At 38.4% G+C, this 27,030-nt stretch overlaps 2 protein-coding genes across 2 annotated transcripts in view; one reads left to right on the plus strand and one right to left on the minus strand.

The window, feature by feature from the left end:
- LOC145982026 (glycerol kinase 5-like) overlaps window positions 1-14,995 on the plus strand; it is a 55,352-nt gene extending 40,357 nt beyond the window's left edge. Inside the window, exons 8-11 of the mRNA XM_083115591.1 lie at window positions 998-1,092; window positions 3,071-3,234; window positions 7,413-7,546; window positions 11,214-14,995. Coding sequence (XP_082971717.1) covers window positions 998-1,092; window positions 3,071-3,234; window positions 7,413-7,546; window positions 11,214-11,365 — 545 coding nt within the window. The 3' untranslated portion in view covers window positions 11,366-14,995. The remainder of the gene's footprint in view (window positions 1-997; window positions 1,093-3,070; window positions 3,235-7,412; window positions 7,547-11,213) is intronic.
- Window positions 14,996-18,879: 3,884 nt separating this feature from the next.
- LOC145981715 (uncharacterized) lies at window positions 18,880-20,133 on the minus strand. Its single transcript, XM_083115121.1, has one exon. It carries the CDS (start codon window positions 20,131-20,133, stop codon window positions 18,880-18,882), a length of 1,254 nt encoding a protein of 417 aa, XP_082971247.1.
- Between the last annotated feature and the right edge of the window lie 6,897 nt (window positions 20,134-27,030).

The following is a 27,030-nucleotide window of genomic DNA, read 5'->3' on the forward strand; positions in this document are numbered from 1 at the left end:
AAAACGCGAAAAGTTTGCAGTCGTTCGAGCTGTTGACATGGATAGTTCGAGCCGAAAGGAGAACACGAATGGTGAACTCGTAGTTTGAAAGACGAAAAGACTTGTATTGTGATGAATCGGCGAGAGGTGGCTTCTACCGCAACTATTTAAGGATACAGACAGGAGGAATGAAGAGGAAGGGCAAACCAGATGTTGAAGAATATAAGTGCTCAGTGATGTTGGTAGTGAGTCTTCTTTAAGTGTTGAGAGCTCTCGATATATGGCCTTATTAGCGTCGGTCATTATAAAGTTAAAAGTACTGAACTATACAACCGTGAGTAATATTTTTCAATGTGTTATATTAGCTTCTATCTTGTGTTAGTTTTTAAGTATGGTTACATTTTTGAATCTTCACCGATACAATCGGGGCACTCTTCGTAAATTCCTGTATCTGAAACTTTCAGTATAAATCAGGTGAAGGAGACTTACCAAGGACCTCTTCATAATTGTTTAATGTTAATTAGAACTTCAGAAATAAAAGTTTGTAAAAGGTTATTTTCATTTCTGCTTTATACAGCAAATCAGGTTTTGTAAAAAGCTGAAAATCCTATTTAGCTTGAACGAAAGCAGTAAGTTCATTCTTAAGCTATAACAACTTTTAATGTTATAGTCGTACTTGACTTTGTTGAGGGTGCCAACTGTTTTGAAAATGACCCAAGATTAAAAATTTGGCAATGAAGAATATCATGAGAATTCTCCCTCACCATGGCAACTGGACGAAGCCAATTGGTTCAGCAGATCACGTGGCCCTCCCTGACTTTCGACAGAAAAGACAAAAATAGAATTTCCAAGTCCATTCTTTGGCCGGAACCACTGTAGTTGTGATGTCAAAAAGGGCAGAAAACCAAGAAAACACACATATGGGAGTTATTTGAGTCCTGGTTGAGCATGCATTTGTCATTATTTGCAATAGTTACGTAATGTTTAGCATGGTGTACTTCAGTGTAATGTTTTTCAGGTTTAATAGATGATCCACAAGATACTGCAGACATGGCGATGTCCATTCCACAATCTGATGGAGTTTTCTTCGTACCAGCCTTCAGTGGGCTCCAAGTAAGTTGAGAATATTATTCCACTTACGAGGGTTGGGGAGTAAGTCATGGCAACCCAGTAATAATTCGACAATCCAAGGATGTATTAAAAATTTGTTATATACAACTGAAAGAGTATCCATTATGGATATTTTGTTGTTAGGAATCATGAAAGAAAACCCAAGCAATCCTGTAACCCTCGTATATTTATCTATAATATTTTTTTGAATTTTGAATTTGAATTGTATTACTCCATGAAAACCATATACATTGGTATTTGGAGTGTTCAGTACAGTTCAGGCAAAAAAATACGAGAGGATTTTTTTTTTCAACTTCTTATAGGGCATGAAATCAAAACCACAGTGAATAGCAAAATGGTTTAATTGACAAAAGTTATGTACATGTATAATCTACTTTTCTACGTAATCATCAAGAATATTCAGACATTTATCGTACCGATGCACCAGCTTTCCAACACCCTCTGCAAAAAAAGGTGCCGCCTGTCTGTTGAGACAGGTCTGCACGGTGTCCTGAAGCTCCTCCTCATTGGTGTGGAAGCGCCGTCCTCCAAACCACTTCTTCACCGCTGGGAAAAGGTGGAAGTCACTCAGTCCCAGGACTGGAGTGTAGTGATCAAACACTTCCCAGTGGAATCGTTGAAGAAGGTCTTGGGTTGACCCAGCAACATGCAGTCTGGCATTGTCATGAAGCAAGACAATGCCCGAAGACAGCATGCTTCTCCGTTTGTACTGGATGGCTCTGCATAGTCTGTGCAATGTCTCACAGTATGCAGCCGCGCTGTGGTCCCGGACTCCATAGAGGTAACCAGTAACACACCTCGCACTTGGCGGGAGAGTCGATTCTAGCAGACATCTCTATGCGTCCATCGCTCAGGTTCAACTGAAGCGTTGGCCTTGTCACTGGTAGTGGTAGTGGCAGAGGAGACTCCAATCACACTGCATGACGTGCAGCTTCCTAGCGAATCACGGGCCACCTGGCGACGCCATCGGAGGTTGAAAATAAGATAGCCCTCGTATAATTACACAATTTCACTAACGCTATAATAGTCCTGATTTAATAATAGTTTTCTTTTTAAATTTGTTTTTGAACCTTCTCATATTTTTTGCTTTTATATTATTAGGCAGGTTATTGTATATTTTAATTGCCATCTGTTCAGGTCCTTCTTGAACTAATGTTAGCCTGGTGAAATATGGCTTTATAATAATAATAATAATAATATATTTATTTCTGGTGTTATATGTATGTTCTATTGAACTTCATGGCGTAATATTTTTTCTCGCACATAATGCCATTTCATATGTGTACAATGAAGAGAGGGTTAATATTTTATATTTCTTAAACAAAATTTTGCACGATTCTCTAATCCTATTCCTGCTATAATCCTAATGGCTTGCTTTTGTTTTCTAAATGCTTCTAAACTTGCCGATGAGTTCCTCTAAAATTCTATTGCATAATTTATTTGAATGAAACATTGCATGATATACCTGAATTAGTGAATTTGTATTAAGTGTTGTTTTAATATCCTCAGTGCAAATATTTTGGAATTTAGTTTTTTAACAAGCATTTTTATGTGTTTTGACCAATTTAAATTTTCATTTATAGTTACTCCTAAAAATTTTGTTTCGCTAACTAATTTTACGGGAAGATAACTATTCTTTACTATATCTTTAATTTTACTGTTTTGTTTAGTGTGAAAAGGCATGTAATTTGTTTTCTATTCATTTAATAGTAATTTGTTACTGTTAAACCAATTATGGATGATGCTGATTAATATTGGTCAATTATGGCCCATTGATATATTGGCTAATTGGAAACATTGTGAATAATTACTGATATTTTTTAGTAACGAGGCATTAAGCCAGACTCAGACATGCAAGTGTTTGGAAATATTTTAAAAAAATAAAAAGAACAGAGGATCCTTGCTCAGAATGACCCCCTGGTGAGTACATGTGTTTGCAATAAAATTTTATTATTTTCAGGCGCCAATCAATGATTTCCAAGCAGCGACAGGTTTTATAGGATTGAAGCCTTCCACTGGAAAGCCTCATATGGTTCGAGCAATCTTGGAGAGCATCACATTCAGGGTCCTCCAGTTGTACCAAGTCCTCCTGAAGGAAGCCAATTTCGAATTTTCACACATTCGGTATGGTTCTGTGAGTACACGAAGTGATCGTCCTTTGCCAATGCAACATTGCTTATTCCAAAAAAAATTATAATATAGCAATAATGATTGTTACTGATGTTATATTATTAGCAGTGGCGTGTGTCCAACACCTGAACTAGTTCACTATGACACCTGGTCCTAGGCTATGGAGGAAGGTAGAAGACTACTAGTAGACTAATTCTTGACGTCTTCAAGGAAGCCACGTTGCCATCCCAATGGTAGTCACGTTGCAAACTTACAAAAATTCAGGTTGCCTACTCCTAAGAACTCAGGTTGCCCACTCCTAAGAATTCAGGTTGCCTACTCCTAAGAATTCAGGTTGCCTACTCCTAAGAATTCAGGTTGCCTACTCCTAAGAATTCAGGTTGCCTACTCCTAAGAATTCAGGTTGCCTACTCCTAAGAATTCAGGTTGCCAACTCCTAAGAGTTCAGGTTGCCAACTCCTAAGAGTTCAGGTTGCCAACTCCTAAGAGTTCAGGTTGCCAACTCCTAAGAATTCAGGTTGCCAACTAGCTAGCCTGGAATATACGCTCCTGATTATTAGTTATGTCTTTCTCAATGAAGAGCCACTGTGGTATACTGGGTATGGCATCTGACTGCCACGCAGGAGACCCAGGTTCGATTTCTGGGGTGGGGGATCTAAGATCGGAATTTTTCCTGCCTTGTCCCAAACAAAGTGGCTTTGGGGCTCACCCAGCCTGAAGTCAATGGGTACCTGGGAGCACCGCAGGGGGAAGGGGGGTAAAGGTGGCTGGGCTGTGGTGCTGATCACATCACCTCTAAAATAGCTGAGATCGAGGATGTGTGGAGCCCTATCCCCACATCCCCTAAATGTGTCTTTATGACACGGTGCTATATGCATGGGAACTTTACCTAGGTTATGAATGAATTCACACAGTTGCCTTATTTCTATTAGGAAAGAATAATTTCTATTTTGGTTATTTTTCATATCATTTTTCTACTTCTTGGCTTAAATGATGATAGTGAATGATGAAGTTGCAGATGTGATGATCACCATGCCTAGACCAGGGTCCAAATCTGGGGCCTTTTGCTTTGCAGTGCATGCCACTGATCACTCTACCAAAGAGGTTGAGAAGTTTGTTGGATAGAACTAAAATAGACAATACGACTATCCAGTTCCAGAACGGATGAGCCTGTCTTTTCACAATTAGTCAATTTGACACACTCTTCCGATATATGTCTAGGAATGTAAATTTTGAATCAGAATTCTGAAAGGCTAAAAAGAGGGCACGGAAGGTTGGATTTTTAAAAAATCGGAAAGGTAGATTTTTAAAATATTCTCTCCCTTTAAATACTGTTCAACAATGCATAAATTGAGCAAAAGAGTTAATCTAAGGGTTTCATCCTGTCAGCTTCTCTGCTAGCATGATCCCGTTTCCATAGAGTACTAACCTCTTTAGTGTGTTATTTGACAGAAAAAATTATGACAATGAAAACAACCTATATATATAAGTACAGGGTGGTGCACAAACAGTTGACACATTTCAAATCTATATTTAAAAAAAAAAAAATGTGGTCGGAGCTGAACAATACACAAGCGCATTCGGTAGTCCTTGGAAATACCGGTAGGTGGCCTATCGCTGGGCTGGTCTAGTAAACACATCCATTTCCCGCCAGTCAGTGCAGCGTGCCAAAACAGTCCTGTTGTATGCAGAAACGAAGAGCATTACAAGTACGCAACAGAAATTTCGAGCTCATTTCAAAACACGATGGGTTCCAGCAAGAAACACTATTCTTTGTTTGTACCGTACGTTCAAGGAAGGAGCCACCGTGAAAGAAGAAAGACGACCTCGCATTGCTCCAGTTCGGACCCCTGAAAACATTGAGGCTGTTCGAGTTGCCATGACATGTAGCACTCACACCTCACCTCACCCCACCTACCCCTCACACTGCTAATGTTGTGTTGGACTTTTTGAACACAGTTTTTGGTGATAGAGTGATTTCCAATCGATATCCTGATCGACACAATGGAGGTTTCTTCTGACTGCCTTCAAGCCCAGATTTAAATCCCTGTGACTTTTTTCTGTGGAGGTTTTTAAAGGAAAAACTCTTCCCGTTAAAGCCAGCAAACATTATGGAAATGCGAGGTCGGATAGTTCACTTGTGTGGTGATTCACGAAGACATGTGCTGTAGAGTGGTATCCACCTTGAAGAGGTTGTTCGGCAAAAAGAGCGCCGTACTGAACATGTGATACAGTGAGAAAACTTTCCACGGACAGACTATTCTGTATGTCATAATATGCACATGTAATATTTAAAAATAAATTTGCAATCTAAATTTCAAATGTGTCAACTATTCGTGCACCACCCTGTATGATAAAATTGTTTTTTTGAGCTCTCATAACACTGAAACAAGGTTCAAACAATTTTTTATAGAAAAAGCTGTCGCGAAAAATTGTTTTCCTTTATGCTCTATACCCATTGTTAAATTTTGTTGGTGTTTCATGGCGCAGCCCTTAACAATATGCAATAATTACATAATACTAATAACTATTTGGCTTTAAGTGTTGAATTTTTACAAGAAATAGAAATTATCTGCAGTGGCATATTCTCCCATATCATCTCGTTTACCAGTGGTAAACCAACTTTTTTTCATGTATATAGAAATTTCCGGAAAATTTGAAGTTATCGAATTTCTGTTTTTGGTTTTACTTGCATGCCTTCATTGGTGGTTTGTTTCTATTATACCTAATTAACATACACCGTGTCCACAAAAACATTCCGTAATTATAAACAACCACAACATTTTAATTATGTATATTACAAAATTTATACCGATACCATTCCAAAGAACAGCTCAAAGAACTTTAAGATGTGTAATTATTGGCGTTAACTACAACAATAGATGGCATAACAATAAAAAAGTGAAAAAATCTTTTGATTGTTAATGTGTTATTGTAAATGGCATTGTTAAACAATGCAGTTAAACATCCCTAAATCCTTCGTGTTCAAAATCCATCTCGATGTTAGGAATTTCCTAAATGAGAAACTTTGAGGAAGATTGATTGGGCACTCCGGAAAGAAAGATGCTGTGTTCTGCAAGTGGCCACTGAGGTCCCCTGACTTGCCTGTCTATGACTTCTTCTTATGGGGTCACATAAAAGATCTTGTATACGAGGTAAAAGAACAGTAGAAAGTGGATTAATACTCCGTTTATAGCAACAATACACATTGTATTTAAAGGTCATAGGCCTAAATACACTATACAGTACAGTACAAAGTCTGCGGGAGACAGAATTTCATCAATGGTTGACTGCCTTTTCTTTGGGAAGTTCTCTTGTTGACTTCTAGCCACATTTAAAACCTTGCATTCTGCTCCCCCACCCCTTCCCTTTTCCCTGTCCGAATTAAGCTTATTGGGGTCCAGATTAATGAAGTTTTACTGTATTTGGTTACTGGGCACCTGCAACGTGTGAGAACATGCTACGTTTCAGATTCTTTTAATGGTTAGGTGGGAGAACAGCATACGCTGAACCTCGCCTGCTCAATAAAGATATATTATTATTATTACAGTAGACTCGCGATTATCAGAGCTAATTGGGACCGCGATTATCAGAGCTAATTGGGACCGAGATTACCTCGGATACGGAAAAACTCGGATAATACGGAGAAAAAGTGCTAATAGCCCGACCCTGTGGCCGAGTGGTTAGCACATCGCGCTTCAACGCCAAGGGTCCCGGGTTCGAATCCCGGTCGGGTATGGTTGTTTGTGAATGTCCATTCATCAATTTCATCATTTCATCACTCATCCCCATCTTCACAAATTAGCCAAGAGGCACAAAACGCGAAGTAAAATCAACTAAATCAATCAATCAATCAATCAAAAAGTGCTAATAGGTCTTAAATGATGAAACAACACTTAAAACTGTATAGTAATTATTTATTACGAGTACAACGTAAATGAGAAGATTACTTTTTCCGCTTAGAATAGGCCTACACAGACTTAAACACCAACGAACACGTGCAGCGCGGATGGTGACTTGACTCCATAAACAAACAGAGGGGTACATTATGAAGCACGATGTTTTCCAACCACTCCCTCGGTTAACCCGGAGCCTCGCTTAATCGGGACTCAGTTAATCGCGAGTCTACTGTATAATGAAAAGTTGAGCATTATAGTGCATACTCTTTCCAGGGTTGATGGTGGAGTATCAAGGAATGACTTCGTGACCCAATTGCTGGCCAATATCACAGGGCTGAAGGTGGAGCGACCTACCTCGACTGAAATGTCCCTTTTGGGGGCTGGGTTTCTGGCTGGCCTAGCAGCAGGTAATCCATTTGAGTCTACTTTTAACTCAGTTGTGGGTTTCTACGTCTGTAAAATTAATATAACCAAATTGTGTTCCAATATTTAATATGTTCTGTTGTAAATATTGAATGCTGTGTTTCCTGAATTACAAATGTCATATATAGAGTTGTACTGCCAGTGGCATGTCCAGGATTTTTATAAGGAGAGGGGCGGGGTTATGTCTTATATATAGTCAGTCCTATATTTTGTCATATTTTCCTTGCATTGATGTTCTTTTTTTCTACAAATGCTAGGTCAAATGTGGTATATAAATAAAACATCATTGATATTCTGTCATGTTTGTTTGTCCATCAGATTTCATACATTATTATTTTTATTGTTGTAATTAACAATAACATGCAATAACTTAAACACAAAAGAAACAAAAACCATGTCAGTTTCATGGATAATTTGGATTTCCATTGTGCACCATTGGTTTTATTGGTAATGTATCAATACTTTATAATCATCATTATTTATTTATTAATTGATTGTTATCAATGTTGTTATTTTCACTTGCAATCATGTTGAAAGAGTTGCATGCTCTGCACACTGAAAGAGCTTACGTTTCTGCTCTCGGACAATAAAGATTTTGTGTTTGGGACATGTTTCAAAAACAGGAACATTAAATGTTATGGCAGATAAAAATGTTGGAATCGTCTATTATTTCTCTTTCTTTAAAAAAAAAAATTAAAAAAATGTATCTGCACATTTCTAATTATTATGGCCCGGATAATTATGTACTTAAAATACATAAAATATGCACTCAAAATGTGCAAGAAATGCACTTTAGATAAAGTTCTTAAGAGTAACATAAAGTGCTCCCCTGTGCTTAGCAGCACACCATGAGGTTTTTAAAAATGTCTTTCAGTTGCCACAAAAAACATACGTAAACAGATATTTGTTCTCTTTCAGCTCATACGTACGATTCAACAGGTAACAAATGTAAAAGTTGCAGTTCTGAAGAATGAATTCTTCCACACACTATTGTTTACTTTACACTGCTGTTTTATAAAGGAAAGAACAATTACATTCTTTACAGATCGTGATTACGTTTGATTGCAACATTATGTCTCAAATTTTCAACATTGGCTCCTCCTGTTTTTGGCAAGATAATTTCTATACTCGGAAAAAACTAGTTCGCATGATAAAATTGGATAACATTTCTGAGCATCAGAATCTGACATGTCAAGTTCAAGATCATTTATACAGGGAGTCCATAAAGTCCTGCAAAAAACTAAAACTCTATAACTTTTTAGCTGTTGCGTTTAACAATACACATTTTTTGAGTGAGAAGGGTGGAAGTTTAAAGTTTTGTTCTGGCCACACTGCTCAGTGACGCCTGCACTGGTAATCACGTGATCATGTGACTTAAGATGGCGTCCATCCAGGAAAAGGCACAGTGTGTTCTGTGGTTTGCAGAGTTAAAATCTTGTTTCAGTGCAGAGAAAGTTCCGGACAACATATGGGAAACCACCCCATATGGGGGGTTGAAAATCCACACGAGTTTGAAGTGCAAACTCGGGGTAGTCCCAAAGTGAATGTGTGGTGTGCGATTTCAATGGACCACATCATTGGTCCATTTTTCTTCGAGGAAGACACGGTAAATGGCAACAACTATCTGAACATGCTACAGACATTCCTTGTGCCAGAACTTAATAGGTTAGGCATCATCAATGACGTCCACATGCAACAAGATGGGGCGCCGCCGCATTTTGCCCTTGAAGTTCGGCAGTTTCTTAACGAACAATTTCAAGGTAGATGGATTAGCCGAAGAGGGCTCACACCTTGGCCTGCAAGATCACCAGACTTGAAACCTTGCAATTATTGGTTGTGGGGACATGTAAAGACCGAGGTGCATTCACAGAAACCAGCTAATCTGGATGGCCTAAAAGAAAAAATATGAGATGTGATTCTGAATATCCCAGGAGAGCACCGTCTGCACGCAATTCTCGGTTTCACAGAAAGACTGCAACAGTGTTTGGACGTGAATGGTGCACAATTGGAGGTTTGGCGATGAACCTAACAAGCAGGAAATAAACTTTGAACCTTTCTGTAAGTACACACAAAATATTTTGTTAATAAACTTAATAGTTTTCAAGTTATAGAGTTTTAGTTTTTTGCAGGACTTTATAGACTCCCTGTATACTGTTCATTGCATTGTTTCTCTCTCAAAAGAGAGTATTTGTCGAGTGCTCTCGCAAGGACAACAAAAGAAGCCTTGATGAAAAGGCTATCGGCCAGGTGAGTTGTGGAAAAGATTCCAAGCTTTTGAGAGCTAACATCACCTTCATGGTAGAAGTGCAGTCCTGATCGTCAACCCGGTGTATATACGTTCGTGGAGAAGGAATCCTGGTGAAGATGGAGGACCAATCCAATGGTGTGTCTGCTGCATTTGTGCTTCTGGTTAACTATCGCTAGCCAGGTTGGGTCTAGTTCGAGCCCCGTGTCGCAATTAAGATTCTCTTTTTCTTGATGAATGGCTATTGCTTCCTTGATAATGCAGTCACAGTAGTTTGAAGTTTTGGCTATGATTTCTGTGTTGCTGAAATCTGGTCTATATCCCTCGTTGATTGAATGTTCTGCTAGACCCGACTTTTCTGGATGGAAATACTTGATGTTGCTTTGGTGTTCTTTACAGCGCTGTTCTATTGTCCTGCCCGTCTGCCCAATGTATGCTTTAGAGTTTTCAATCCTAACTCGTCCTTGGGGTTGCATAGTATGCTTCTGATCTTCGGGGGTGGTTTGTGAATGGTTTTTATGTTTTTTGAGAGTTCTGCTTCTGGAGAGATTTTCGAAGCCTTACACCCACTTTAGACGAAAGCATTTTTCTTAACATTTATGCCATGACCAAAATGCTACCGTGTAAAGCGAGATCTTATGGCATTTCAGATGCCACGGCATATTTCATGCCAGTTCTCAAGGATAGGATCAGTCCTATTTCTGTAGCATAACCAATCAGAAGCAACCTCTAGATCAGGAGCGCAGTTGTAATGGCGGCCATGTGAGATGTAAACAGCATATCACTTCACAATTTTAGAACATGAGAATTATTCAACCAAGAGGAATTATGCTTCGTATTAAATGGTTTTAGGTAGAGAAGCATGGCACTGATTAAATATATAGTTTACAACGTTTACTGTGCACGTATGGAATAATATTTTAATTTTTGCAATTGTAAACACCACACACTCACCATATATGGTGTAATTCGACGTGCCTTTCATTCTGTATATGTTATGCATTGTAATTGCAAAAACTAGCCGAAAAGTTACATGTGAAGTACTATCTGCTATAAGATTTTTGGAAGCTTTTACATAGTATTTATGCTAGCAAAAATACTAAAGGAAATGCTTTCATCTAAAGCCGGCCTTATCTCCTTGTTTTGTAAAACAAATTGGAGAATAAACAGCAGTCACAGAACGAAATAGGAAGTTATTTTATTAAGAAGGCAATATGAACAGTGCACAAATGTAAAATACAATTTTAGTGGAGGGTGTTGGTTCTAAAATATGCAAGAAGTTTATGCATATGATGCATATATGCATTTGCATATACAATGTGCATTCATCAAAAAACATTTTAAATATAACTATCCGGGTTCTGCTAATTATTATTCATTTTTTGATTTTTTTCCCTTTGTTCAAGGTGTATGGAAATCAAAAGATGAGCTGAAGAAAATTCGCCAGGTTGAACGAGAATTTGAGCCCAACTTGGCAGATGGTGCAAAGTACCAAGAAGTATTTCAACGTTGGGAAAAAGCAGTGGAACGTCTTCTTCAGTGGTATTCAGTTCGGTGAGGATAAGGGTTGTGATAACGAACATCAATGGTAACTGTAGGGCATAAGGTATTAGGATGGCTGTGTCTTGATGGTGGTGCTGCTCAATATACCCCCCTCTTGAAGAGGGGAGGAAATCATTGGTATAAATATGGCGACAATGATACTCTACTTAATGAAAGAATACAAACAATGGATAACTGTTAGAGATATTAAACGCCACTTATTGGCCATTGTTTTAATTTTCTGGAAAACCTATTTAATAGTCCAACAAAATGAATGTTTGAGGGTTGTTCCAAAAGTTCAGGGACTGAAACCTTGAATTGTCTCTATTTTTGGAGAATTTTTACCTCTCAAGAAATTCCATAAATATGTGTAGTGGTCAGATCATATTGTAACAGGTTTGTTTTATTTATAATAAGATAAGGCATTGGAATGCCTAACATTTGGGCATTCTCTCAGGACATAGACTTTTCAAGCAATAACCATATCATTTGAGATGATCAGATCAATTGTCAATGATACTGTAATTTAACCACACATCCCTTCAAAATTTTCCTGATACTCCCTAAAATTGTCATTCTGGTGTTAATTTACTTTAAACTCCCCCTTAAACCTAGTTCAATCCCTTCCCCAGATGGGAAATTTTGGATAAACCTCTGGGATGAAGTATTGAGATTCGATATAGCAATTCTCTCAAAAGTGGTTCATTTGTTTCTGTTGTTCGCCAAAAATAACTATGTTTAGTTTTCCTCTGTGGCATTTTATTTCAAGATAGTTACTATTTTGCAATAATTTCTTATTTTGTGCATATTTCAAAGATATGTGGATATATCAGTACTGAAGTCTGCATTCATTCAGTCTGAGGCTCAAATTTCAGGACTGCGAGAGTAATCCAAGTACCTGGTGCGTGACATGCATTTAAGAAGACCAAGATGCGAACTCTCAAAATATGCAGTTACTGAAATTGATCTGTGTGTTCCAATTGCTCTTATTACCTGAATATTTCTTGCAGTTTTTGTCAATGCTTTTTTCAATATCAATATGTTTATTCATCATTGAGCATTACAATAATGCAATAGATGTTGTCATTGGTACAAATATAAAACATAATACAAGAATAGTATAAACATACAAATATAAAACATAATACAATAGTATAAACATACAAATATAAAACATAATACAATAGTATAAACATACAAATATAAAACATAATACAAGAATAGTATACACATACAAATATTAGACATACCTAATACAAGAATAGTATAAACATACAACTATAAGACATAATACAAGATTAGCATATATATCTAAATGTAAAACTCAATACAATAGCATAAACAAGTCTATATATATAATAAATACATAGGGTGAGTATGGAGAGAATAGTATTGCACATATTAAAAGTTCTAGAAAAGTTCTTAGTTATATCAAATACACAAAACATGAAGAGATGATCTCTGGATATGAGCCAGGTAAGTTCAAGATATACCCACAATCTTTCAAGAGCTAATATCTTCTCATATTCATGGATTGAAGTGACGTTAGCTCTGGAAAGCTCAGGTGGAACTAACTTGATTCATTTCCCAAGAGAATCCTTTCATTATTTGCCACCAAATATGCTTCAAGAATTACGAGTAACAATTTTCATTGATACAACTTGTGGTCTCGTGAGACAATTTTCCTTCTAAATATATATTTTTAAAATTGACATGTCAATACTGAACATTAGAAGCTAGGGTGACCAACTTTCGTCAATCAATTTTAGGGAGATTTCAAACTTTCGGTATTGAAATTACGGGAGATTTAGTCGCGACAAATTTTGCACATTTTTAGCAGTGCAACATCACTCGGGCAGATGTTCATGGGATGGATACTATTAAACAAAATAATTAATTTACATTTTGTGTAATATACAGGGAGTCCATAAAGTCCTGCAGGAAACTAAAACTCTATAAGTTGAAAACTATTAAGTTTATTAACAAAAAAAATGTGTGTACTTACAGCAAGGTTCAAAGTTTTTTTTTCTGCTTGTTAAGGTTCATCGCCAAACCTCCAATTGTGCACCATTCACGTCCAAACACTGTTGCAGTCTTTTTGCGAAACCGAGAATTGCATGCTGATGGTGCTCGTCTGGGATATTCAGAATCACATAACATATTTTGTTCTTCAGGTCGTCCAGATTAGCTGGTTTCTGTGAATACATGTTGGTCTTTACATGTCCCCACAGCCAGTAATCTTAAAAAATCAAGTCTGGTGGTCTTGCAGGCCAAGGTGTGGGTCCTCTTCGGCCAATCCATCTCTCCTGAAATTGTTAATTAAGAAACTGCCGAACTTCACGTGGACCTAATCGATGATGCCTAACCTATTACGTTCTGGCACAATGTCTGTAGCATTGGACTCCGGCCCACGCTGTCCTGCAATGTCTGAATCACATCGTCACTCGTTCCTGGCCTTCCACTGTGTGGCAAATCTGACACACTTCCCGTTGCCTTGAACTTTTGATACCAACTCTTGATACTTGTGTCTGCTGGGCGTGGTTTCCCATACGTTGTTTGGAACTTTCTCCGCACTGAAAAAGTTTTTAACTCCGCAAACCACAGCACGCACTGTGCCTCTTCCTGGATGGATGCCATCTTAAGTCACATGATCACGTGATTATCAGTGCAAGCGTCATTGAGCAGTGTGGCCAGAACAAAACTTTAAACTTCCCTTCTTCGCACCCCCCAAAAATGTATTCTTAAACGTAACAGTTAAAAAGTTATAGAGTTTTAGTTTCCTGCAGGACTTTATGGACTCCCTGTACATTACACAATGCTGAATAAAAATTTACAAATATGAATGTTTCTTAAACCTGATTGTCCAATGATTCTGCAGAACCAAGCATTTTTTTTTAATCTTGTGCAAATTTCATGAACTATTTGCAACTGTGCTCATAATGAATTGCTTTGTATGGCTCACTGAACTCGTATTATATTGGAATGAATGTAAATTTTGCGATCTTGTTTGTTATTTAAAAATATACTTTAGGAGCCAGGAGGATAGAAAAAAAGATATCCCTACTACGAGAGTTCCCAGGATATACGAGAGAGTTGGTCACCCTATTTGGAGTAGGACAAAATAGAGTACTGTAATAAGTGAAGAATAACTGAAAAATAGTGCACCAGTATGCTTTTACTTTAAAATGACATTTATTTGTCCTAATGTTAAGCTCTCTATTGAGACTCGGTTGTACCCACTGCCCTGGAATACTGCAACTACCAGTAATACCAATAGTTCCAAAATCAAATCCTCTTCAGTGTAAAGTACACTGTATTTGCTATTCCGATACTGTGATATATTTTCTCTTCCCTCGCAGTCTTTTTTCATGTGAAGACTATTCAGAGAAATCTCTCGACCAATTGCATTTTCAGGGAAAGTAAAATTTGTCATAAATTTTGTTCGTCATGTACCTGTCTTGCAAACTTTTTCCAATGCTGTGCAGTGAACAGGATTACTTCATGCAGTGGTGCTCTCTAACATATCAAGCACGTAAATATATTTTGTACTGTTATATTTTGGATTTGGTCTGTATATACATATATTTTTATACATTATTATATTGACAAGGGTTGTTGAAAAAATAATAAAGAGATTTGTTGTTTATTTTTGTATATTTTATTTGGTTTGATAATTATCTTTACAAGGGTGTTTCTACCACTAAGATATAAAATGTCGATGCCTTACTTGAGTCCTTCCAACCCAGATGTAGCTGGATTTTGGGGCCACACAGGGGGAGGATTTGTAAAATTTTGGCCCCTAGGCTATCCTTTCTTTTAGGCCCTGCCGACACCGCCATCACCATCAAATCAAAATTTTTAAATGAAAGCACTCATGCCAGAACTAAAGTTGTAATTGAACACCCCTCCCGCCCCCGGCCCTTGAAATGTCCCCCAATTACCATTTTTGTTTTTAAACAAGTTTTAGAACTAAGGTTGAAAATGTTAATTATGAAATATTTTAAGCCCACATCACACTGAACTGGATTTCCAGTAGGTATGCCCTAGTTGGTGCTGGACTGGCTACCAATTTGCTAGTTTTCGCCTCACACGATACTTATCAGCGTACTTGTCGATAGACTTTTGTTCCCATACGAGGGAAGTTGTAATGGCGGCTGCGTGAGATGTAAACAATGTATCACTTCACACTTTTAAAAGCCAATAACTATTCAACCGAGAGGAATAACGTTTCAAACAAAACGTTATTAGGTACAAAACAATGGCGCTGCTTAAGGCCGCGTCCGAATCGGCAGCAGATGTCACCTAGAGCACCGTTCCATCCGGGGACTGAGGCAACCTCCGTTGTCCGAATTCGCGGCAGACGTGGAGTCGGAGGGGAGAGCTGAGAGGAGCGACAGATGCACGCTTGAACTCGCTGTGACCCTGCGCTTGGCAGCTATATTCTAACTTTCACTTTGTGCAGACAGCATTTACTGATTAGACGATGTAAAACTCAGTGATACTTTAACATTTTATCGATAATACTGAATGTAGAAAAATTGTAAATGATGACATAGCATGTTACATTTTTAAAATGAGTAGTAAATAGGTGGAAATCATTGTGATGTTTGTTTGGCGTCTGCCTTCTGCTTCCGTGCGGTGCGCCTGCGCCCCAGAGCGCGGTGGGTGAAGTTCGGGCTGACACCTGGCGGGAAAAGTTATAACCGTACTACAAGGGGACATGTAGATTCGGACGACTTGGACGTAACTTCGACGGCACGCGAGAGCAACGGGAGAGAACGGGACGGAGCGCTTGCCAATCCAGACACGGCCTAAATACATACTTTACAACGTTTACTGTACACGTATGGAAGAATATTTTAGTTGTTTCAAATGTAAACACCGTGCACTCAGCATAGATGGTGTAACTCAACGTGCCTTTCATGCTGTATACGTTATACATTGCTGGAGGAACACTCGGAAACCACAGACAAAAGCACACTCACAGATTATCTTCACATGGCGAAACTTTGCTCTGATTAGCTGTTGCACAGAATCCAGTCGAGGAAAGCAAGTAGCAATTAGAACATGTCCTATTCCTCCAAACCAGTCAAGCAGTCAGCCAGGCGGCCATGATTGCTACCTAGAAAGTTAGTTCAGCGCCAACTAGGGCTTTCCTACTAGAAATCCAGTTCCGTGCCATAGGGAATTTATTGTGTATTCTGGAGTATCATGATTTGACTTAGTCAAATAGACTTATTAGCTTTCCTCTGTTATTAGTTTTTCGTTTGGTGGCGTTTCATTGGAATTTTAAATCGAGAGAGAGAGGTTAGGTGTTGTTTTGGAGTTTATTCGCTAAGGGACACAGATTGTCAGGTTTTGGTTTAACTATTGTCCAATACAGATTAGTCCAGGTGTTATCTAACTGCTATCTCAATGCCGTTGGGTAGACAGGACTTTTTCAGGAGGTCTGACACGTGGAATTTTCTTTGATGGCTTGGGCCTATAAAAGGAATAGCTTAAATTGGCTCAGCAGTTGTAGCCAGGGATGTTGTACAAGGGACCAACTTGCCCTCACTCATCATTGAGGGGCAAGATAGTTCTTTTGCTATAATCCCATTGCATCCTTAAAAATGAGACTACATCTTTTCCAACTTATCTTTGGTTTTGAAAAAAGGTGGGAAATGCTCTAATGAACTACAAATTTACCTCCCATGGTAAAGATTGGATACCTGTGATGTGCGTCTACGTGTAAACGATTGTCTACATTCTAGGTGTAGACAATGTAAACTATGTAGACAACATTGCGTTTGGCGTTCTCCCTGCAAGGCACGCGCATCGTTCTAGAAGCAGCAACAATCATCAGCAGGTGGAAATAGAGAGCGTGAAGTATTCCACTGTCCAGAAATAAGTGTTTTAAGTATTTATTTACGTTCAACCAATTCACTACGTATTAATTGAACTACAAAATAAACTTGTCGCGACATACCCAAAAAATGCGATGTTCGTAGAATGACAAGATTTGTATTTCTTATATTTCCAGCATTTCAAACGTGGAAAAATCTGCTATAAAGATACATGCACTTTCCTTTGCAGTAATAAATAGGGGTGTGCGGGATCGGGAAAAAAAACTTTTAGGGATCGCGAGCAGTCGGGGAAATACCGAATGGACATTTTAAAAGGTCGTTAATTCTCGACGTTTTCTGCATTGTAAATGTCTGAAACATATCGGAAATCGTTAGTTTTTGTACCAGAAATACAAAAACAATCACTTAAAGTGAAAATCATGTCTAGAATTCGAGATTTCCAGAGCTTCGGGAAATTTCGAACATTTCCCAACTTCGTCGGGGAATGGCACATTTTTCCCGTCCGAATGTTGGGAATTAAAAAATTTCCCGTCCCGACCCAAAAAATTCTGTCTCGCACACCCCTAGTAATAAAACAAAAAAACTAATTTTAGCCTTCCCTTTTGTCGGTGTAAAAAAATAATGTCAGTTTTCACTATGGCTGTCGTTTGTTTTTCTTCCGGTAGTCACTTTTCCCCTTTTTTGATAACTTTGATTATGCGGATGTTTGAAGAAAAAAATACTTTCTCTTTCAAAGACCACTGGAATTTCCTTCTTCCCTGTTGTTTGTATTGTCTACAGTAGACTATGTAAACTATAAGCCAATGTAATGTTCGTGTAGATAACGCATGTAGACGTATGGCACATCACTTCCTCCATGTTAAAAGCGCGATTTTAATGCATTTGATTCCAGCGCCATCATCGGGAAATTGTTGAACTATAGATTATTTACCTCCCTTTAGAAAAGATTGGATACCTCCTCGTTAAAAGCGCGATTTTAATACATTTGATTCCAGCGCCGCCATTGGGAAATGGCTGAACTATAGATTATTTAAGTCCCATGGGAGAAGATAGGATATCTCCATGTTAAGAGTTTAATTTCAATATATTTGATTCCAGCGCCATTATAGGGAAATTGTTGAACTACAGATAATTTACCTTCCTTTGGAAAAGATTAGATAACTCCATATTAAAAGCGTGATTTTAATACATTTTATTCCAGACCCATCATCGGGAAATGGCTGAAGTAAAAATTATTTACGTCCCATGGGAAAAGATTGGATACTTCCATGTTAAATGCGTAATTTGATTGTAGCGCCATTATCGGGAAATTGTTGAACTAAAGTCCTTGTCATGCTTACTATACAGTGACGTATGCTTTCACATGAACTACACTTTTGTATCACTCCGCGAGATGCTCGGAAATGTTCTCTGTCGCATTCGCGTTGTTGAAGTGGCGGACGAAGCGTTGCGAAACGCTCCTCCTAACAGCTGATCTGGAGAGGGGAAGTGGAGGGGAATCTCGGAATCTTACAGCAGGAAGTCAAACAAATATCGTGTAATGGAAAGCTATTGAATTAATTCACAAATTCGGAAGAAGAAAAAACATTTCAACTGAATCGTACTTGTTCATAACAAATCTTTCATTTATAAATATAAACCTAATGGTATTTTTAATAAATAAATAAAAACAGCAAACTTACCATTATGATGACTGTAACTCCTCTACTCCACTCATAACTTCGTCATCGGAAGTGGCATCACTTGATGTTCCTGATCCAATTTCAATTATGAGTGGGTCCACAGTTTTGTCAATCAAATTATCCAAGTCCCAAAATTTTTGTTCCTCGTTGATTGCGTGCTTAACGTAGCTTTTCCACTTATCAGGTGTCACTAGCTGTAATCCCTCGTGAAATAACGACTCCACTTCGTTCAACTTGAAATGTTTGTTGTTGGAAGTAACGTAACGCTTCACCTCACTCCACACTAATTCAATGGGATTGAATTCGAAGTGATATGGAGGCAACCTAAGAACCGAATGTCCCGCTTCTCTAGCAGCTCGGTCCACTCTATATTCACGGTACATTCCTTTCACACCATCCACAAGTTGCAGGAGTTCAGCTTTAATCATGCAATCTGTCCATGCGAACTTTTTTTGGTTTTGCTCGGTTTCCTCGCGAGCCTTCTGCGAAAGCCACTGCTGGATATCACCTTTCCGCCATGCATTGGTCGGCACATTCTCGAGGCGAACGGAATGGTAAGGAGCATTATCCATAACAATGATGCTGTTTGGCTGTAATTTCGGTAAAATTCTGGCGAACCACTCCTCGAAACGTCGTCCATCCATTTCCTGGTAATAGTCGCCGACACCTTTCTTGGCACGAAACAACAAACAACCGCCATCCACAAAACCTTCGTCGCTTCCGATGTGAACGACAATGATCCTCCCCCCTTTCCCTGACGGCTGCTTTGATCCAACACTGAGTCCATGAAGGAAAGCCTGTCGGTGCGAAACCACTGTTGTGTCTTCCCAAGTTTTGTTTTCAGTATGTCCAGCATTAACCCACCTTTCGTCCAAATAATAAATGGTTCTGTTTTCTTGGCGGTATCGCTTTATTGAACGCAGATATTGGTGTCGCCAGACAACAATGTCATCTCGTTCAATCAGAGCTGAAGATCGCTTTCTTTTCGTAAACATGAAACCCAGGTCATGTAGCACACGACTCATTGTTCGGGGAGACACGGACGGCAAATCAGGATCACTCGCGATTGCAGCGGTCACTTTCTCAACAGTTGGAATTTCAGTTCTCCCGTTGCCCCAGAACATGTGAACTTTCCTACGAATTGCACTCTTCGTGAAGTCATCCATTGTGGCCATCCGAGTTAACTTCCCGATCGCACGAGGTCTTTTCTTCCCAGGCGTTGTCACCCTTCCTGTTTGCCGAAATTCCTTCTTCATTTTAAAAATAGCGCTCTCGCAAACACCTGTCATACACGAAGTTTTTTCAACACTTGCACACACAGACTCACCCGGGCAAGCACGCCGCAAATACGAATAAACATTTAAAACAATTTGCTTCGCCTGACTATTCAAAGGTTTCCCTTTCCGGTGCGCTTTGAAATAACAAGCCGGTGAAACGACCGAACTGCTAGCAGACGACGCCATGTTTTTCTACTGGGTACTGAAGCAGACAAATATAAGCTTGCTCTTAGCCTCTTTGTGAACTCCCATCTTTGTTGCTGGCTTGGCCAGCGAACCAATGTATTTGACATTCTCTATCTTACATTTACCATGGAAGAGGTAATAAATACTTTTAATTTTAAAGAATGTTCAATATTTACTATTTTCAATCTATATATTTTTTACTTCATACGTCCTTGTTTGTTATATTCTAAGGAACTATATTCTTGTGCGCAACATTCGGAAACGCGGCTAGGCTGGGCTCGTTGCCAACCCCTCAGTATTAACAGGTTCGATTTTTTAATAAATTAAATTTAAAACCCTAATATACTTCTTGAATCTCAACAAATATTAATACCAGAAATAATATTTCTCTCACAAAAACACACTTCTGGAATGTCCTAACCTAATTAAACTCTTATCTAATGACTCTCTCCGAAGGCATGCAGTGACAAACAAAAGTTGCAGGGTTGCAATGCTGATAATACGTCACTGTAAAGTAAGCATGACAAGGAGTTTACATATAATTTAGCTTCCTTTGGAAAAGATTGGAAACCTCAATGTTAAAAGCGTAATTTTAATATATTTGATTCCATTCCAGCGCCATCGTCGGGAAATGGCTGAACTATAGATTATTTACCTCCTCCTGGGAATGGATACTTACCTCCAAAGGGAGGTACATGGTTTGTAGTTCTGCTACTTCCCGATGATGGCGCTGAAATCAAATATACTAAAATCTGGCTTTCAAGATGAAGTATCCGATCTTTCTCGGAGGAGGTCTGTAGTTCAGTCATTTTCCGATGATGGCGCTAAAATCAAACACATTAATTACGCTTTTCACAGAGGTATCCAATCTTTTCCCATGGGACGTAAATAATTTATAGTTCAGCCATTTCCCGATCATGGCGCTGGAATCAAATGTATTAAAGTCGCGCTTTTAACATGGAGGAATCCAATCTTTTCTAAAGGGAGGAAAATAATCTATACTTCAACAATTTTCCGGTGATGGCGCTAGAAGCAAATATTAAAATTACGTTTTTAACGAGGAGGTATCCAATCTTTTCTAAAGAGAGAGGTAAATAATATGTAGTTCAGCTTCAGTCATTTTACGGTGATTGCGTGAAATCAAATATATTTAAATCACGCTTATAAGATGAAGACATCCAATCTTTTTTCCAAGGAAGGAAACTAATCTGTAGTTCTGCTATTTTCCGATTGTGGAAATGTCCCAAAAAATATGAAAAAAAATTACCGCTTTGCTGGATAATCATTCATGTAGTGGATGGAGTTGAAAAGTTTCCTCTAGCGTATGATAATAATAATAGTGATAATAAATTTCTTCTAATTGGGTTATTAGTTTATAATAATTTTAAGCATATTAATACTACTACTACTAATTATTATTATTATTACTTTTATTATTAAAGTTTTATCATTGGGTTGACCTCCAGTAAAAAATTCTGGCAATGCTAATTGATCTAAATACTTAACCCCCCAGACAAAAATTTGTGGTTACACCTCTCATTCCTTGTACAGTCAACTGCAAAGATAATGGTAGGCAAATTGTCCACCACTACTTTCATTACTTTTTTATTCTACATCCTGTGTTGTTTTAAGGAATGAAACTATGTTTGTTCGAAGCAGGCATTGTTCTCTGCGTATTGACTTCATTATTTCAATTCATTATCATCACAATGAGTAATACAGGCCGAATTAAAATGGTGGTGGACAATTTGCATACTGTTTATTTCGCCGTTGGGTGTACTGCCCTACCCTCCAGAGCATTCCCTGACATTCGCTACGAGACTCGGCGGCAAGCGGCCCAGCGTCACCGCTTGTCTTTCCCGGTGAACGGGGTCCGCGACAGTCGCACGCTACAGTCTGTTGTTTTTTTTCGCTCTCCCTGCCTTCGCTCTCTTTCCCTTTCTGTTGACATTGCAGACTGTCGCCAGTATAATCTTCCCTCGGAAGTTGTGTTGTGTCGTGTCCGTGTGTTGAAGATTGTGGCTTAATATGGCACCACAAAAGTTTACATTACAACAAAGGATTTATCTTGAGTGTTACTTCGGAAAGAGGAATTGTGGAGAACAAACGGGTGTTTCAATCCGTGAGTTAAAAGAGAGTATTGTAGGAGAAATCGGGAGAATTACAGTAGACGAACTTGCACGTGTAAATGCCAATTTCCTTCGGAGATGCCAGGAATGTGTTGCAGCAGAGGGACATCATTTTCAACACCTTCTGTAGTCAAGATTAGTACACAATATGAAAACTGTAATTTTAATAGCAGACTCTAGGACTGTCGCGGACTCCGTTCGCCGGGAAAGACAAGCTCTGATGCGTGGCCGCTTGCCGCCGAGTCTCGTAGCGAATGTCGGGGAATGATCTATGTATACATATGTACAGCATGTTTTAAGGGTCCTGCAGGATTCTAGAAATCTAAACATAATGTTGTTAATTTTCTTAATGGTTTGATAGAGAATATTCTGACATTTGACCCACACCATCCCCAACTAATTAACCTAGCTAAGTCCCTGGCTCTTAGATAAATGAATATGGAACGATGTGACACAAAGTAGGTTATGCGTATGAGAATTGCAAGGAAACCTCTGCATCATGGAATTATATCCGTAGGAATTTGCTTCTTGTGTCTTCAGTTTTTAATTTAAGTCTATCAGGTTGTGAAAATACAGGTGGGGTTGTGTGTAACAATGAAACCAGTCTACACTGGTGGAGGAGGATGGGAGGAAGCTTAACTTTAAACCCCTTCTTTTATAACTTCAATTGCATGACGTGGATATAATGATTTCTCTTCCAGTTGAGCTGAGCATTCTGCCATGCAATTGGAGAACATGCGTGCTATCTCTAAACCGAATGCTATGGGTTTCTGTTGTTTGCTACATTCAGTTCCGTGTAGTTGCTGACCGAAAATGGCTGCCAGCTTGATGTATCACCACACAAACGGAAAATTGACCCAGGAAAGGGAGAAAACGTAGCATTACGCTTATGGGAGTATTATTTCACTTGTTCTCTTGGGAATATCCAACTTCCCTTGGCGTAGAAAAATATATGAACGAAAAAAGGAAGCGTTGAAGATTTTATTTGTCGGAAAAGTTGAAAACTTCCATTTGATTAGCCGTAAATGGACTTGTTAAAAAAATAAGAACTTGTTTCGTAAATCACTGCACAGTTTCCCACCAGGTATGTATTTTTCAATATCGTCGGAATGGGCACAGCTATTGAAAAGAAAAACCGCACAGGAGATTATGAATTTCTCCCCATGTTGCAAGTGGAAGCGGTTGTTTAAGTTAATTGGAAAGAAAATATGATGAATGCTCTCATGTGTTCCTTACGGACAAACAACTTCAACTTTAAGTTACGGCTAATCAAATTGAAGTTTCGACTTTTCCGAACACAAATCAAATCTTCAACATATGCTTGTACCTGTTTTGAAAATAATTGTTAATTGTAATGTACTGACATGTTCCATACCATCTGTGGAAGAGCAACCCCTGTACATGGTCAACGAAGTTAGTAATAAGGTGTGTTTTATACAGCGTATGTTGACACTTTTAGGTTTAATTGTATCATCTGCAAATATGTTGTATAAAAAAAAAAAACTGCCGTTGTACTAATTGAAGTGAGTGTACAAAGGTCAACGGAATGAAATATATCATGTCCTGTTCCCACTTATGTGTTTTTGTACACCATCGAAAGTTTGATTTCCCCAAGAGAAGAAGAAAAACAATACTCCCTTAAGAGTAATGCTAAGTTTTCTCCCTTCCTATAGACTGTCTCAACCTTAAAAGTCAGTATGGAAGTAAATGGAGTACTTCCCTCTCTCTCTAATACAAGAGTTTTGCCAATAGCTCTGTCCTTCTCTACCACCGCTGCGTCGCCAGATGTTACAAAATTTCCAAAATGTAAAAGTAAAAAATTTCAAACAGTGAAAACATTATCCTGTACAGTTTTTATGCTTTATTTACTGACGGCATTATATAACCTGTCATAAATTCATGTGATCTGAAATTTCCATAATTATGCAATTTTGCAAAACGCTTAATTTTTTTTCTAGTAAATACTTCAAAAGCCATAAATATGAAACCGCTTGAACAAATTCGCCAGTTTTTTTTCTATGGTGTTTGTAGATATGATATTCTTCGCCAGAGTAAATTAATTTGCTTACGAGGAGAGTTTATATATATATATATATATATATATATATATATATATATATATATATATATATATATATATATATATATATATATATATACATACACACACACACACACACAGAGAGAGAAGGGTCATTTTAATGGCGCCCACGGGCCACAGATTCGTATAGAGGACATCAAAATAAACAACTTTTCTTAGTAACACTTTTCTCTTTGGTGCATCGATTCGACGCTACAGTCGTTCAAAAAAGACCGTTTTGCCGCCTGGATGCTGGCAACCCAACGCAACATTTGATCGTATCTATGACGTCATTTCCTGTTGCGAAACAGCGCACGGCAGGGTTGCAAGGAACACACAAATTTTGTGAAAAATGACAAACTACCAACCACATTATTAGCTGTAAAACGAAGCGAGAAACGCGTCCAGAAGACCGAACGTCATAGCCTACCAGTAGTCACCTCAGGGTAAGGGGGAAGTGAACCATCGATATGGAAATGGTAAAAAAGTATTCAAAATGAAGTGTAAATATCGGATTTTGTCTCAGCCTACATGATAAATATCAACAACAATACATGTTATTGGACTTGCAGCTTATATGTGGCTGTTTACGCCCAGCTACATGTCAAATATTTGCAAATCTCGTTGCAAGGTTGATATCTACATGTTTGTGTCCAGATGCCTTGTGGTACTTTTGTGCTTATAACGGAAGTATCTGAGGTTCACGTTGTTACATGACGGCTAAAACACGTACAACTACAGTAACAATGTAATGATGAATCAGTAAGGAATATACTGCCCTGTTCACAGTTGCAAACTATTACATGTGTATCCGGTGCATAGATAAACACAGTCGCCGCAGAGCCGGTATTATTACTACTTATATCCCTTTATTTTCAACCATTTTTGTCACTTGCCTCATAATGCCCTGAATATACATATTATGTGTTGCTTACCTTTGGAATTTTGAGTTCTTTCATTTCTATTTTGTCATCTGTTCAGTGTGTCACAGACAACTAGTATCAGAAGGACGAAGTGGATAGACTAAATTGTAGATTCCAACTTGGTAACTAGATTTGCAAATATTTGACATGTAAGCTGATACAAAATTCGATTTGACCACTTCCACTTGAATTCTATTTTCTTTCTACCATTTTTTGTATAGTTTGTTTACTTCCTATTAGGTTACAGAACGTGTTTTCTTGTTTTGTTTTACGGTAAATAATGTGGCTGATTGTAGCTATGTCATTCTTCACAGAATATGTGTTCCTGGCAAACCTGGAACGCATCGCTTCACGACGGGATATGACGTCACAAATGCTATCAAATGTTGTGTTGGGTTGCCAGCATTCAGGCGGCAAAATGGGCTTTTTTGAACGACAGTAGCGTCGAATCGACGCACCAACGAGAAAAATGTTACTGAGAAAAGTTGTTTGTTTCGATGTCCTCTATACGTTTCCGTGGTCCGTGGGCGCCATTAAAATGACACCCTGTGTATATTGTATATATATATATATATATATATACAGGGTGTCGCAAAACTCTTTCAACAACGCTTGGGTGCTGGTAGATATCATAAAAACAAGTAACTTTTCCCTATAAAGTTTACCTCGGAAGCGCTTAGTTTCTGTCTTATAAGCGCTTAAAATCTATCCTGTACGTATGCAACCCAACACAGCAAACGCTTGCTCTGACATAACTACCAGGGGCGCGTGGCAGGGTTGCCACTAGAGTTCCTCGTTAAGAGAGACGACTTGAAAACAGCAACCTGGGAGTCTTGCCTGAGCAAAATCCAAAACATTAATGATACTTGCGATGTTGTAAGAAGCATTCACAGCATTTATAAACTGACCAAGACAAATAATGGGCAGACTGAAATTCAAGATTACGTACTCATTCTAAAAATCTCAATAATTGATCGATTGATTTGGTTTATTTTAATTTGTTTTTCTGCCACATTTGGCTAATCGCGAAGATGAGGATGATAGCTATGATGAAATAACAAATGACACCATTGTCTAGGCCAGGATTTAAACCCGAGACACCTGGCGCCTTAGCGATCTCTGCTAACAACATCACCACGGAGTGTTACGTGAATCATGCAATATCAACAATTGCAAGGGACACGTAAGATAGGGGAAATCCACGAACTAACAAATGTAAACATGATGTGTTTGCTGCCTCGTTTCGAACACGCAGACTGTAATGTTATTACAGTTTATTTGAAAATTATTCCTATCTGTGCAACCGTTATTGCTAATCGTGTTCGTCTCATTAGGCATCCCCGATGGCGCAGTGGTAGCGTCGTCGACTTGTAATCAAGGAGTCCCCGGTTCGATTCCCTGTGGAGGCACAAAGTGTTTCGGATCCCACTCTAAACTGTAGCTCCAGTCCCAATTAGCCTTACTGTGCATAAAATGGACTTAAAACACCAAATCAATCAATCATAAGGAAATAATTGCAAGACTCTTTTCATTTAATGATTCATTGATTGATTGATTT

The sequence above is a fragment of the Lepisma saccharinum genome, chromosome 30 (genome assembly GCF_977018435.1).
Source record: "Lepisma saccharinum chromosome 30, izLepSacc3.1, whole genome shotgun sequence".
Classification (NCBI taxonomy): Eukaryota; Metazoa; Arthropoda; class Insecta; order Zygentoma; family Lepismatidae; genus Lepisma; species Lepisma saccharinum.